We start from the raw sequence: 15,792 nt of genomic DNA, 5'->3' as shown, positions 1-15,792 counted from the left end.
GAGATAACTAAAAAAAGGTCTCAAAAGTCTTAATTATAGGAGACTATTCATTATAGAAAGTAAAAAAGAATTAGTCTATACTTTGAAATAAAATCTAATATTTCCTCTTTCCTCATGAAATGTCTTAACTCTATACACCAGTTTAGGACCAAGTAAAAGAAAAAAAAAATCTGCTGCCCTGCTGTTAATCATCCACATGGGGTTGATTTAAAATTAGAGACAATGTCCTACTGAAGTATGTCTGCCTTTCACCCACATCTGCAGGTATAAATCTGTATGAGTGACTGTGAACATGCACTGCATGGATACAAATGCATGTCTTTGTAGGAAAGACTGGACATTCACACACTCTTGTAGTGTGAAAGAGAAGGCAGACATTTTGAATATATGTGCAACAGTTAGGGTTATAACCTTTTAACACTGACAGGCTGCTAAAGATCAGCTTCAGTACATTTCAATGTCAGTCTAAATAACAGATTTTGCAAATATTCAAGTTGGAACCAATATTAAAATGTTGATTTTTTATTTTTTTGCAACAGAGGGAGCTGAAGCTAGCTGGTGAGATAGCCACAGCTAGCCTTAGCTTAAACTAAAACTAAATTTACTTATGGATTTAGCTATTACAAGTAAATAAGAAATACCAATTTTGATGAACTAACATTTTAATTCAGTTAGTTATTCCACATAACTAAACGAGGCAGAAGTTACACCCAATCATGATGGAGAAAACCCAGCTAAACAGGCTGCTAACAGTAACTAGCTTAGCAGCACTTAAGAGAGAGTTTTCACCTCAAATTTGGCACACAGGACACCTAAAATTAGTGCCAGAAAAATGCAGGATATGAAATTAATAAGCATCTTATCTTACTCTGTGTTTAAAAAGGTTGTTCATATTAATTTATTTGGTTTGATATCATGTAGATTTGGAGGAACAAACAGGATGTCTGTCCGTGCCTTTAGGGTCAAACTATGATAATGAATGTGGGAAAATACCGATGGTATGTTGTAATTCTACTTCAGAGAACCTCTGCGGATTTTAACTGGAAAGCTTTTGTTGCATAAGAACTGAATTATGTAATATTGTGACTTATGCTATATGCTTATGCTATAACATGCTGTATGATTAAGTAGCATCTGCTGAACAGTGCAATGACGCAAAATATATGAAAGATGTCATCTTTTTACTTATAATTACAACTTGTGCATGTGCATCCACTTTAAATGTCATTTACATGAGTTATCAACGCCATAAACAGCTCATCTACATGCGGGTAAGTCCCTGCTGCAGTTCACAGTACGGGATCGGCTTTAGAAACGTGCCTGCTGTTACACAGACTGTTTCCTGGGTGATTTCTGACCAACGGGCTCAGACTCACTCTGAGAACTCATCTGGGTAAATTTCCACCAGGACAAATCCCTCCAACCAGTGAACCGCCCTCAATAAGCTTCAGTGAGTTCAGGCCAGAGAGCTAATAAACAGCAGTAAAACATCTCATGGGCCAAGTGGCCAAGATCACAATGCTGCATCCATTAGCATGTTATAAATGGACACGTAGACGAGTTCAGCCAAGCAAGATGAATTACGATTATTACAACTGTTTTTAGAATGTGAAGTGCTTAATATTAGAAACTATAATAGCGCTTCATGTATGTGTGCATATTCGTGTTTCAAACTGTCAGATTTTTAATTTATTTTCAGTGCTGGCTCAGGTGTTTCCTCTTGATAACATGACAAATGATTTGCTTTCCAGCTTCATGTGGGCTATTTTCCTGCATATCGCTGCTTTTGGGTGTGACTTCAGTGTTAGTTGATGCTTTGAGTTCATATAATTTGGGACATTTTGAGGTAAACCTAGAACATCCCCACTGTACTGTACATTTCATATGGACATGAAGGTAAAACAGCAGCTTGGCGTGATTAATTTTTACCGGATGAATGCTGGTGACAAAGAAGTGACACGTCGCCACATGTTTATTCCTTGAAAGCATAATTGACTTTTACTAAGAAAGTTATGTCTAAGCCCTTGCCAGTTACTTTGTATTGCTCTTAGTTTGCTGCCTCATAACGTTGAGCAGATTTCCATGAAATTTGGTGGACGAGAGTCAAGAAACAAGTGATAACATGTTGGTGCTGATTTAAATCTTTGATTCCAGCCATTAGAGTGTATTTTTAGACTATCAGAGGATGAGAATCTATCTTGTATACTGATGTTACATTTGCATCTATTCAAACGAAGTGCTTTCTGAGTCCTTGTAGTCTGTAAGGTGGCTTTTTGTCAAAAAGATAAAGGGGGAGAGGCAGAGATGGACATAAAAATGTCCACTATCACCTGAAGCACGTATGACTTGTTAATTCTTCTCAGTAGGTTTCATCCACTGGAGACTAAAACCCTCTCACTCTAATAGGATAGGTGGGGATTTCCTTCGCATATCTCTTTCCTCAAATACAAATTGACAGTTAAGCACAAAAACATAACTGTTGTGCATGTGTTTCGAACACAAACAGTTCAAGTCTGGGCAATAAGCAAGAAAAGAAATTTGGTGAAGGCCATGCTGAGGTTTTGTTTGTGGTTAAACAACTTGTAGGATTGGTGTTCACGTTAACTGAAGGTTAATGTGTACGCCCATCCGCCATCCCAGCCTGTTAAATTATGTCAGTTTTTGTCTCGTAACATAACATAAAATAGCATTTACTGTATTCCTGCACTTTTCTTAACTTATATTTCACCTTTTTTGATGGTATAATTTCTGTTTGGTTCTGTTTCGTTTTCGTTTTTTGTGTTTGCTGTGTCTGGAGCTGCATTTTAGAGACAACATGCTCACTACTACTGTAAATTTCCAGTTATTTTTCCATTTCCTTTACTGATACCATCAACAATCTGCCTCTAAAGTGGGCTGGGAAGGAGAAATAAACTCCCTACATGAATCACTAAAAAGAGAATGAGGTGAAAAGATCACATCTACAGCTCACAATAACTAATGAGTCTCTTGATAGATTGTAATTACCTCATCTAAACCATAGCACAAAAGGTCAAATCACCTTGATTCATGATTTTATTGTCATTTGACCTGTGAGTTGCGCCTATGACTTCATCCTACGTGACTTACATTACAAGGAAGAGCAGCTATTTATACACTATAGGCTATTTTTGATCATTTATGAACGAAAATGTACATAAGATGGAGGCAAAACAAAGCAGAGCATGCTGAAGGAAGTGTGTGTGGGTTTGTGTGGGTTTATGTGGGATGGGTGAGAAGCAGCAAATGAGGAAAAGGGGAGTTGGGAGCTCAGAGGGAGGGAGAGGAGGACAGAAGGAGGGGAGGGTGAGAGAGACAGCAGGCGTGTCCACTCACTCACCATGCTCCAGGGATTAGCTATTTAAAGTTCAGTCGCTCCGCGCCACAGAGACCTTTCCGTATTGCCAATAAGGACGCACCAGGACGCAGCTTTTTCCAGGACGCGCTGAACCGGGCAGCGCTCCGAGGACACATTTCAGTGAGGGAAAGCGCCAAGAAACACGCAAATGAAGAGAGAATAGTCGTGTCGCAGGTGGAAAACTACCAAGAATACCCAGCTTTCATTGCCTATCTCCAAGCCTACAGTTCATTTCACCAGGTAGGTAACGCCACTTTACCTATTTGAGCCTCAAATGAAAAGACCACTGGTTTCTGGATTTGCTAAGGGTCTCTACTGAGGCAAAACAAAGCAGTGAGACAAGTGGATAAATATAATATACTTGACATTTAAGCCTCTGTTATCAAAACAGCTTAAGTGTAAGGGTTGCTTTTTTGGTTCTGGAGCAGGGGGTGTGTCTGCAGGAGGGTTGCTGATCATAAATAAGTCTGTCTGGTATGCTGAGAGCTTTTTGTGTGTGTGTTTGTGCTACTGTTTGTGAAAACCACTTGTCAAACTTCATTCTGCACGCCCCAGTAATTCACCCATTCTTCTCGTTAACAAGCTATCCGGTCGGTCATCTTAATTGGCGTCACTGATTAGTGCGAATAACGGGGGTTTATCAACAAGTTCAGGCTCGACTTCTCACTTAAATAAGCGAATAATGTCAGCGTTCACTTCCTGACGGGTCTTTAAGGGTTTATTCGCTCAGACAGAGAGATAAGTGATGCATAGTACATCAGGTGAAAACTCGGATTAGCCTGTCTGGCGCAGCTTTTCATTCAACCTTCTACCTGCACGCGCGCAGAGCCGGGCTTCCGCCCCCTCGCACGAGCGCCTGCGCACGTCCACCATAACATACCTGAAAGCAATAAGCCCTTACATACCTCTCAGATTCTGACTCTTTAATGTATCCCCTCATAATATGTCTCTTTACCACATTTCCGAACAATAAATCATTCATGGACAGCTCATTAGCCACAGATAAATGGAGGATTAATCCTTAATGAAGCTTTCAGAGAGCAAACAGAGTGCATTCTTTAGTTTTTATGCTTTTTGTTTATGGAGGAAAAAACATTTATAATCACACTACTGTATATAATGGTCCGATGTTACATAAAACAGGAGAACATAACGATTTCAATGGATTATATTAAATGTGAGGAATGCAACAGTATTTTTGAATGAATGTGGGTCAAACACTCAACTCATCAACTTTAGGCTAAAAGAAAAGTGTTCTTACTGCTCTCAAAAGTTAAAATGGGTCAAATCCCACCATGAACAAAACACTCAATTACAAGTAAAGTCCTGCATTATAAAAAAAGCGTGCAAGTATTATCAACAAATTGTACTTTGAGTGGCAAACATAAAACTAGTTATTTTGCAGAACTGTCTCTTTTTTATTGTATTTTAATGCTTGCAGCGTATATATTACATTACTGTACTGTTTCTGTACTATTACATTAATACGTAAGCTGCATTTGGTACTTTATATGTTGCTGGGTGGTTCAATCTATAAAAACGCACCATATTTTATGAGCTCTTTGCATTTTGTTTGTAAAATCTTTATCAGTAACTCTAATAGCTGTCAAATAAATGTAGTGGAGTATAAAAAGTACATTTGCTTCTGAAATGTAGAGAAGTAGAAGTATAGAGTAGCATAAAATGGAATTACTCAAGTACTTAAACACAGTACTTGAGTTACTTTCCACCACTGATAACATTATGACCATTGTTTGATGTTTCTCTTGTATTAGACTTCTGCAGAAACACTTTGAAAGCTGATTTATCCACTGTGGTTATAATGAATATTAATGAAAGAGGATTGTATGTTGCTATTAGTGGACACACAAACACTCATACATGCACAGTGTGAGTGTGTGTGTGTGTGTGTGCGTGCGTCATCCAGCCTGGCAGGCCTGTGTGAGGCTCTTGTGTTAAGAGCTGCATGCTGCCACAGGACTGCACTTTCTCCGTAAAGCTCTGGGGTCTGATTTGGATAAAAAATAAAGGTGGACATGTGGAGCTACACGGCTGTGGGAAGATTATTATCATGTTACTGCAAGCTTTACACGCTGTAATGTTGTTTACAGAGCAGATAAGGAGCTGAGTGGGGACAGAGGGGACTAGTGAGGTGGTTTTCTTGGGAGAAAAGTTTGACTGATGTCTAAAAATATGTAACGACAGTTACAATTGTTGGCAATCATGTCTGAGTAGCTTTACTCTAATTTCCCTGTAAACACACATGCACAAACATGCACTCAAAACGATGAGAAGCTGCGGCGACACGTGCCACATCTGAGACGATAAATCATCAGCCAACTAATGCTTCTCCGGTGGGGGTGATTGCACAATTTTCAGCTCTGTAAGTGGACCCACCTCTGGTTGAAACGAGTAAAACGGCATTATTCAGGGCTGCACATCGCTCATATCGGCTGCCTGCAGGCTGGAGCCTCCAGTTTGACACAAAAAAACAAACAAACAGGAGAAAAAGAGGTCAATGCACAAGCTCAAACCCCCTCTCATGATATTATTTCCTCCCTTTTTAGCTTTGTTTTTTTTTATCCTCCTGCTCTTTCCCATCACATCTACCTCTCATCTTGTGGTTCTCCTGCTTTTCCTTCTTCAGCCTACCCCCCGCCACCCCCCCTCTCGGCTCTCTGTGGTCAATGTGGTTACTGTCTCTCTACTTTCTAAGTGTGTGTGTTTACCATCTGGGTTGTTTTTCTCTTTCTAAACTAGCAGGCTGCTGTGTGCTGCCAGACCCCCTCAGCCAGTCATGATCTGGGCCCAAAATTCCACACCACTGACCAAGGCCTTAATATTCAGTGTCTGTCAGTGAGTGAGTGTGCGAATTCTTGGTTAATACAGAAAGAATTTATAATCACCGTGCAAGTATAACGAAACTATAGTAGGTGGGGGAGGAAACGTCGTCAGTCTGTTCCCGTTTTGTTCTGTACTGTGAGTTCTCATCTCAAAGGCAGAACGTCTGCATTGACCTAAATATAATGGATTCACTGTGTCTGTAAACGGGATAGGATTTCAGAGCCACACCTGTGTGAAAGAGAGAAGGAAGGTGCATTAAAGAGAAGCTAGAAGAAATGGTTTTTCTGTGTGAATTTATCCCCCCCAAAAAAGAGCGAGTGAAATTAGATACAGAGTTTTTTTTCCACTTACAAGTCCTCTCTGTCTTCTGTTTAACGTGCCACAGCAGATCTGCGACTGTGTGTGTGAGCTGTCACGTCTCCACCAAATTGCCTCACTGAGTCAAGCCGCATGAGGAATCAGCAGTAAACAGCGAAAGGGAAAAAAAAAAAAAAAAAAAAAAAAGAGGAGAAAGATGTTAGCTGAACACTGAACTACTGTGTGTGTATGTTGCAATCACAGTTTACTATCTGACATCGGATATCCAAATCTTTCCCCTCTGTCATTAATGAACAATGGGGCTCAGTGGATTATCACACACAATTGGGTTTTCCCATCAAACAGAGGTAAGAGCTTCGTTTCAGGCACTGCAGGAAGCATGTTGGAAGTCTGCAAAGATATTTTAAAAAATCAGACTGATTGGCTGAAGGGGGTGCTGTTATGAAAATGCCACTTTTTTTTAATTGAACTCTGATACATTGGTGTGATTTTGACACACCTTGGAGGCCTGAAAGTTCGATCACGTCTCCTGCTTAAAAGACTATTAGAAAAGAGGTAAAAATGACATCTAACAACAGTCCAGATCTCATTGTGGAAATGCTGAAACGTTGCTGTGTGCTTTGCAGGAAATCATCCTCTGTCGTTTAGTCTCCCAAAGAGCTATTTTAGTTTTTTTAATGATGAAAAGATGCGTGAAATGCTTCAGTGTTTCGCCCTTGTTCACCCGGGAGAAGAAGAACAATAATTCTTTTACTTCTCTGCACAGTTACAATACAGGCTGCCCTCCCCCTCCACCCCTTTCCATTTAACCTGACCTATTTCTTAACCTGATTAGACTAAAATAAATACCTTTTTTTCACTCTAAGCAAACAGGTGGGGTGTGTGGCCCCCTCAGCTTTATCTTATCGTTCAGCGGTGCCACACATAAATTTCCTCCCTCCCACACATTCGGAAAATGAGGAATTTGACCGACTTGTTGCTCTGTGAATCTGATCTACTTTCAAGAAGTTGGATCAAAGATCGGGCGTGTGTGCTCAGAACAGATTTAAGTCTCAATCTGCAGTCGGATAGTTCAAGGTTGAGCAGCGTAAAGCAGCTACTGTTTGTGCAGGTTGAGTGAAACCCCACGATAGCTGGCTGAAAGGGAAAAGTTAAAAAAAAAAACTTTTCTTGAAATGGAAACAAAAGCTTGTCGTCGGAGTTAAGATATGCACCTGTGTCTGCCTGTTAGTCAGGACCGGCATAGGTTGGATGACCTCTGTGTAATCTGTGTTTGATTGTGTGTGTGTGTCAGAAGAGGGCTTATCAATTAATCTGGCTGCCGTAGCTCATTGACGTCCTTTTCCAAGATTAGACAGCAGGAGGGAGGGTGATGATGATGATGATGGCGCTGGAGTTGCAGGCTAATTGGTTGGCTGCTGGGCCGCCGTGCCATTCAGTGATATTGTCAGATTACATTAGGCTATCATGTCAGTGAGGCGCGGGATCATAATTCCATTAAAGTGTGACCTGAGGAGAAGACAAGGAGCTGTCAGCGAGGCCTGAACACTCAGTTCTGCTGTGATAGAACAGCTTAAATGGGAAGTGAGAGCTTTGTCTCAAATGTAACCTTGAGTATTCATGTTTCTGTTCACTGTCCTCTCTACGCAGACGTTGCTGTCATGGGTGTGAAGATGCTTCAGTGTTTTCCTTTCTACAGACGTTGTAAAGAGCGCTGCAAGGGCCGGCAGTGCCCCCCAGCGGCAGGTGAGCAGCACTTACAGTCTGACTACTTTGTAGGCAGAATACCATTTTTTTATTTCATGTCACACCCAATTAAATCTGACTTCCTGCTCCTATCTTTCATCCTTCAGTGCCCATAGAGGAGATGAAGCCGCGCCTGGCCTCCACGACATCCTGGGGCAGTGACAGCGAAGGAGCCGGAAGCCTCAGTCGAGGCTCCCAAATCTATTTCTCCACCAAGGCCAGGCTGTCTTTTAGACACCAGCTGGACAGCAACATCAACGCAGTGGACGCCACCTACTGAAGAGGACGAGAGGCTGCACAGGAGAAAAAAAAAAAATTGACTCCAGTATTTGAAGTTTTTTAGTATTCAACCAGCTGCCCATTCATGATAGATGAAATTTGAAGTTAGTTGTGCGCCGCCACAATTAGGATTTTAACATCTTCTTCCACGTTGCCCACGAAGAACTCTTGTGCTCAGACATTCATCAGTTTCAACACGGGAATGAAGCGGATAAAACGGACTAAAACAGACTTTGTTTTCGGTCTCAGTGCATTAATATCTCCTCTGGAGCGAGAATATAAGACTAAATCCTGAACAGAGTGGATCCACTGCCCAAACGCACCTTTTACTGACGAGAGAAGACTTGTTTACAGCATTCACCACCAACAAGTGCATTGTTTTCTTGTTTTTTTTACTGTTTGTTTTTCTTTCTTTCTTTTTTTTTTTTTTTTTTTAAACTACCTATTGTGGAATAAATTTACTGATTAGGTCATGGTCCGTGTGAAATATGGGTGTTTCACAAAGTAGGACGAGTCAGTTAACAGATGGTCAGTATCTTGTGAAAGTTTACTATTATCAGTCATCATCATCATCATCATGTGTGAATGAATCATATTCCTAAACTTTCTGATCCTGCTCTGTGACAAAAACCCTGTACACTGACAGTGAAGCATTGCACTGTACAAAACAGAAAAACACTTTCCTCTTTTACAAAAAGCACTGACTGTAACTAAGTGCATAAGCGTCATATTGACACATCATGTACATTTACAGATCACATTTCAGCAGCTGTTTTTGCCTCTAACTAGTTCTTTTTTTTTGGAAAAGTAAACCGAGTTGCACAATATTTTTTCTGTTTATTTCATCAATCATATTTGACTCATTCTGGTTAATTTCTTCTTTAATATTTTTATAATTAAAAAAAAACTCCTGGTTGCATTTCATGTTAAAATGCATTTATTTTTAACCGACAGAAGCAGAAGATTTTTTTTAGGACGAACAGGGTTCTGTATGTGCATAAAACACAACAGATGTGAATGTAAGCACTGATCCAAAATGAGTGTGAAAAACCTGGTGAAAATGTCAATGTTTGTCCTTTTCATGCAAAACTAACTGTCAGTTATTCAAATCTACAGTGAGTCAAAAGACCAGCGTCTTTATTCTTTACTAACAAATAATAACAAAAGTTACACTAAACACTGTCTCCTGTGTTTTTATTGATGCTGAATCTCAAGTTTTGCAGCATTTACCGTATGTTGATTACATGTACATGGAAAACATCACTACAAAACACCAAATGCAATTCACATTATTTCCACGTGTGGTTTTATTCGCTCACAGTATCTGAACAAAGACACAGACAATGTATCATAACAATATTTATTTAAAAATTAGCTCCTTAGTATAAAAAAAAATAAACAAAAAAACCTGTCTATAGATGATCACAGCAAACTTCTCCAGACCTGTGTCCACTGATGACGTCGTCACTGCATGTTCTTGGGTTTGGAGATGACGCCGTCTGGGTAGCGCTTCTTGAAGCGAGCCACGACTTCAGGATCCAAGAGGTGAATGCCATCGAGCTGGTTTCCGAGAGTGACCCTGGACAGGAAAGTGAAACGTACAGCGCGGGCCGATCAGTACATGTAAAATATGTAGAACAGTTAGCTAGCCTGTTAAATGTGATGATGTGTTACCAGTTGGGCTGGACGTTGTGGGGTCGACCGAACAGCTCGATCTTCCTGGTGCCGGGTGAGAGTCTCTCTATCATGCCGTAGATCTCATCTGGTTTGTGACTGGTGGAGCGGACCTGGGAGGGAGTGAGTGGAGTTAAATGAAGAGATATAATCTGTTTGATACTACAGAAGCTTTCCTTTCAGGCTGTAAGAATCATATGAGTAACTACAGCACGTATGACAGCAGTTATTTACCTCGGCTACGATGACATCGCAGTCCAAACCTCTGTTGAATCCCTGAGGGTTTCCTTTCACACCCACCTGAACACGAATCACAAGGCACATTGTCAACATTAGTCAGACACACTTTTACAGAAACATACCACAGATTTAAATACAGTATGCAAGAAGATATATAAGAACACAGAGGTATGTAAACACACCAGGCAGTGCTCCTTCCCGTGGTTCAGCCAATGGCCCGTCCTCCCTGTGCGGATGATTCTCTGAAGCTGGTTGGTTTTTACCCAAATGATTTCATCGACACGCTCATACCTGAGAGAAGAGGAAAATAAAGCAAGAAAAAAAAAGAAGCAGAAAATACATGAGAAATGAATCAAATGGTGTCCTAACAAAATGATAACTTGATGATGGTGGTAGATGCACAGACAGAGAGACTTACCCCCAAAGACTGAGACACTCTCTGCCCAGCTCCATAGCCCTGTAAAAACCATACACTGCTGATTCAACCCATTAAGACTGATTATAGACTAAATATTGTTAGATATTATAAAGTAAGCAAAAGGAATCATATCATTCTCTAGACCACTTGATTTAATTCACAAAACTTCTGAACCAAAACATTTAGTTGTTAAATAATAACCTTCTTGTCAAGGTATCACTTCTGAACATGTTACTGGATAAACAAGTGTATTAAAATATATTTAAATTGTGTTCCTGCAGTTTTTATACTTGTACTAAAAAGCAAGAAGTTGAAGGAATTTTCAGTGCTTAGTTCAAGGACACACTGACATTGTAGGACAGAGAAACCATTCACATCACTCTCATCTGTGCTGTTGAGACTGTTTGTGTTGCTGCGGTTACCTGCCGGTGACCCAGAGGAAAAGGAAGCCGTCATCCTGCAAGATGGGGATGTTGAGTTTTCTCATCTCGTCGTCAGTCAGCGTGCCATAGGGCAGCTCCATGTGGATGTCCCAGGGAGGGTCGGCCATCACCACGGCGAACTTACCCAGGATGGAAACATCCAAGTAGCGGATATCACAGCAGATCCACTGCAAATAAAAACACAACAGACACTTTTATAACCTGCTAAAAAATGTATAAACACAGTTTTCAAGCCCTCTACTTAAATATCCAATTCATCTGATCTTTTTTTCTTCCTCCATTTAAAAAAATCTATCCATCTGTCTTCATCTTCTTTCCTTATCCATCCTCTCTCTTCCTCACCTGTGAAGGGAAGAGTTTGCCAACGTTGCTGTCCGCGTCCCCCTCGTGCAGGCCAAGCTCTGTGGTCCCCGCCTGGGGCCCCAGCAGGCTCCCCTCAGCTTCCGGAGGACTGTCGATCTCATAGTGGACGTATTTACAGGTGTCCATGTGGAAACAAGTGTTGAGGAAGGAGCAGTCGCCGAGGCTCTCATCTGTGTGCTTGTTGATGATGCGACTAAGAGAAATATATAATAAATCACAGTGAAACAGCTGCATAAACATGTTCGTGTAAAGTAACACACAGAACCTCCTCTATTTTACCACAAAAGTTATAAGTTAAAATACAGGGAAGCTAATATAAATATGTTGACTCTGCACAGAAACACCCACTTTTCTTAGAGCAATAGTTCCCAATCTTTTAAGTTTTGGGGATAAAACTGTCTAGCACATCACTAGAAAATTAGCAAAGGTTACAGAAAACACAATATAAACACAATTCATTGTAGTAGAAAAAGTTTTTGATTCATTCATATTCTATTATTCATCTTATGAACCCTCAGATTTATCTTGCAACCCATTTAGAAAGTCCCGACCAGAAGTTAGCAACTGCTGCTCTTCTGGATGAGAAAAAGCTCCACAAATTATATATTTTGAGACAAAAAACAAGTATGAAAATACGTTGTCCCTCTCAATTTGATCAAAATGAAACTGATTTAGCAGTAAGGCCTTTCTGAGTTTAAAATTTGTACTTGTATTTACATGAAACCCAAGTGTTTGGCCAAAACTGTGTCAAAATGTGGTGTTTCTATATGAATTTGGCATGTTTTTCTAACCTTAATTATAGCACCATGTAAAGGACAAACAGAATATAACACTGAAGTGTGGTGCAAAGATGCCCTATTTATTTAATTTATGTAAAAGTCAGACCTGTGCTGTCAGATTTAGCTGCTGTGAGGATTTCATCATGCCAGGTGACATAAATAAAGACAGAAAAAGTTTGAAAAAACACAAGTATATTGATGAACACTGACCGGAAGTGTAACTTTGTGCACGGCTGAGGTGTGTCCCCAGAACGCACACACTCCTCTTTGGTCCCGTGATCGCAGAACTCTTGGACCTGAGCGCGGCCGCGAGACCGGAACTTCTCCACGATGGACTGCTCCTTGGCTGTGCTGGTGTTCAGCAGCTCCAGGATCTCTCTGCTCACCTGCACATGAATAACACATAACCCTGCATCAGTAATCACACTCAAACCTAACCTCTCCTCAACTCTCCTCCTTGACCGTCCTACCTTCTTGCTCTGCTGCTCTTTTGTGGACTGCTGGTTCAGGAGGCTCTCAATCTCCATGTCCACGTGAGACGACTGGCTTTTACTGCTCCTGCCCTTCTTCTCTGCTCCGCTCCCTGACGCCGATGGCCCCGCCATCTGCAAGGACAATGCTGGCGTCAGGGAGGTGGTGGTAGAGCGCGGAGGAGAAGCAGAGCTCTGTAACGAGGGTGAGAAGCCTGGAGCTCTTTTGTGCTGCGTTTGGTCTTCAGCTTTTCTCTTGACTCCAGTCCGCTGAGCTCCAGCCCCAGACCCGATCATAGCCCATAGTTTTGTATGATCCACTGCTACGACGACTGTGGCGGAAGAAGTTGTAGAAGAAGAGGCTAAATTAGGCTGCCGGACCTCGATGAGCTCCTGAGCTGAGAATTTCAACAGAAGACTCTGGATGCATCCATGAGTGATGGTTGATTCAGACTGTGAACGAGACATACGCATTAAAGGAAGAAGAAGAAGAAGAAGAAGAAAAAAAAATCTTTAATCATATTATTTGCCACAAGCATTTATGTGTTTTGGATACAGAGACTTACACTGTTTAGCTCATTTGTGATGGCAAGGGAGTCTGTCGGCATTGAAAGACTCAGATCAGACAAATATCCCAGCAGCCTCTTCTCTAGTTCAGGATCTGGTGGTTTTTCAGTCTCCTCCTGAGCAGGTGGTGGAGCTGACGGAGCCGGGCTGTCGCTCCTGGCTGTGGAACCATCTGTGCTGCCTCCACCGTCTGACCGAGAGGAGACAAGAGAGGTTAAGTTAAGAGAAAACTTACCCCACTTAAAAAAAAAAAAAATAACAGAAAGAAAGGAGAAAGAATTTAAGGGGCTGGTATCACCGAATATTTGACATTTTGCTTAGAAAGTGGCTCAAGCTATGAATTAATTTAGAGCTGCAACAATTAGTCCATTAATCGATTAGTCAATTAACAGAGAATTAATTGCCAACTCTTTTTGGTAACCGAATAATCATTTTATGAAAAAATGTCAAAATTCTCTGATTCCAGCTTCTTAAATGTGAATATTTTCTGTTTTTTTTAGTCCTCTGTGACAGTAAACTGAATTTCTTTAGGTTAGCTAGCCCAGAAATCCCAGCCACTTTTGTGGCACTGCAGGAGTTAAGACTCACTCAACTCTGCCTTTTTTTACCTCTTCACAACCACATGCTTTGCACCTGCTTATCACTGCACAGTTTCAACACATTTTCATGTGTTTAGATTCTTTAACCATCAGCTTTTTGCTTTTTTTTTTTTTGTTCACTTTGTGACCACCTTTAAAGTGAAAGTGATGCACAGTTTCTTTGTGATTTCGTCAAACGCAGACATGGTAAGGCACAATAATAAAATAAAATTATGCACTTACCACGTCTTTGTTGTGTTGAAATCCTGTTCGTGACGCCAAATTGTTGTGGATTTTCGGAGCTGATGCACTGGCAGTTGTCAGTTTGAAGAAGAGAAGACCAAACCAAACTTCGTATGATGATTCTGGGAAAACTTTAATGAAGAACCTTGCAAGGGAGAGCGACTCAAGGGACACCTCCTGTTCGTACGGTGTCCCCAAACTCGTCTGACCCTCACAGTCCAAAACCAGCCTTTAAGCCAATCATAGAAACTAGTTCGTCAGTTCCGAATCATAAACCTATGACCTAAATCTGTATCTTTGGTTTGTCTTGTTGCGTCTGATGATGACCTGCATTCTGGCCTTGGTTCGCCTGTGAGGCTCCTGGTTTATTAAACAACATGTGTTATCTTCTGTTTGAGAGAACAGAAGAGTACAGCTTGACATTCTGTTGTCCTGGTCAGTTATGGAATATCCATAACAGTGGACTGTTAGTCGGGACAAAACAAGACATCTGAGCTTGCATCATGGAAACAGTGATCGACATTTTTCACTGGAGCTGCAACAATTAGTCGACCAACAGAAAATTTGTCCCCAACTATTATGATACTAGTTAATAGTTGTGAGTCATTTTTTTTTTATGAAAAAATGTCAAATTCTCTGGTTCCAGTGATCAATATTGTTCACAATTCTTTGACATTTTATAGACCATACGACCAATAGAGAAAATAATCGACGGATTAATCAATAATGAAGATAATCTTTAGCTGCAGCTCTATTTTTTAAACACTTTATGGATCAAAACCACTATATATTGACTAAACAATGATTAATCAAGAAGTAATCAACAGACCGACAGGTTCACAGTGGATGCAATTTCATACTTAAACCTGAAGCTGAAAGTTTGACTGCATTGTTGTGATCATTTTCCACAGTCAGTGGGAAATTTCACGATGGCCTCTTGCAATTTTAAAAGGACATGCACTTTTTAGTGTATACACTACGTAGCTAACCAATTAATTGGACGAATACTACATTGAGTATTTGACAATGAAACACTCGTTAGTTTCCACCCCCGCTGTGTTGTCTGCACTTACCCGCCGACAGCTGTGTTGGGTCTTTCCGCCGCCGCTGCAGCCTCTCCCGCAGAGAGTCCAACTGCTTCTTGTGCGCCTGGATGTTGCTCCATGTATCCGACATGACGAGCCGGGCTCAGCGCCGACACAAACACAAACACAAGCCACTCTTTGGACAAAAGTTGTCCCGCCGGCCCTGCGAGGAGCAAAGAATGTATGGTACACAGCGAAAAAGTGTCGGACGAGAATCTTGACTGAAAGGTTCCGGCTAATTGCTGCTACGAGAAAAAAAGACCCGGTTGTGAAATGATCTATAATCGTATAATTAGCCTAAACTGAAAGCCGTATTTAGGGAACAGAAACACTACACGCCACAGATGATAGTCCCCCAATTAATTTGTT

The 15,792-nt window shown here is 41.0% G+C and overlaps 2 protein-coding genes across 2 annotated transcripts; one reads left to right on the top strand and one right to left on the bottom strand.

Annotated features, from left to right (window-relative positions):
• The first annotated feature begins 3,376 nt into the window (after positions 1 to 3,376).
• Positions 3,377 to 9,740, top strand: si:ch211-237l4.6 (uncharacterized protein LOC446130 homolog). Its single transcript, XM_044340727.1, has 3 exons — positions 3,377 to 3,616; positions 8,189 to 8,284; positions 8,392 to 9,740. Exons 2-3 carry the CDS (start codon positions 8,200 to 8,202, stop codon positions 8,562 to 8,564), a joined length of 258 nt encoding a protein of 85 aa, XP_044196662.1. The 5' UTR covers positions 3,377 to 3,616; positions 8,189 to 8,199; the 3' UTR covers positions 8,565 to 9,740.
• mettl3 (methyltransferase like 3) lies at positions 8,635 to 15,780 on the bottom strand. The gene is made up of 11 exons (XM_044340724.1): positions 15,412 to 15,780; positions 13,517 to 13,707; positions 12,951 to 13,403; positions 12,691 to 12,866; positions 11,681 to 11,894; positions 11,318 to 11,505; positions 10,896 to 10,934; positions 10,660 to 10,768; positions 10,472 to 10,537; positions 10,238 to 10,350; positions 8,635 to 10,142 (listed from the first exon to the last, which is right to left on the bottom strand). Exons 1-11 carry the CDS (start codon positions 15,512 to 15,514, stop codon positions 10,028 to 10,030), a joined length of 1,767 nt encoding a protein of 588 aa, XP_044196659.1. The 5' UTR covers positions 15,515 to 15,780; the 3' UTR covers positions 8,635 to 10,027.
• Positions 15,781 to 15,792: the final 12 nt, after the last annotated feature.

The sequence above is a fragment of the Thunnus albacares genome, chromosome 22 (assembly GCF_914725855.1).
Source record: "Thunnus albacares chromosome 22, fThuAlb1.1, whole genome shotgun sequence".
Taxonomy (NCBI): domain Eukaryota; kingdom Metazoa; phylum Chordata; class Actinopteri; order Scombriformes; family Scombridae; genus Thunnus; species Thunnus albacares.
This window is presented reverse-complemented; position numbering and strand designations above follow the sequence as displayed.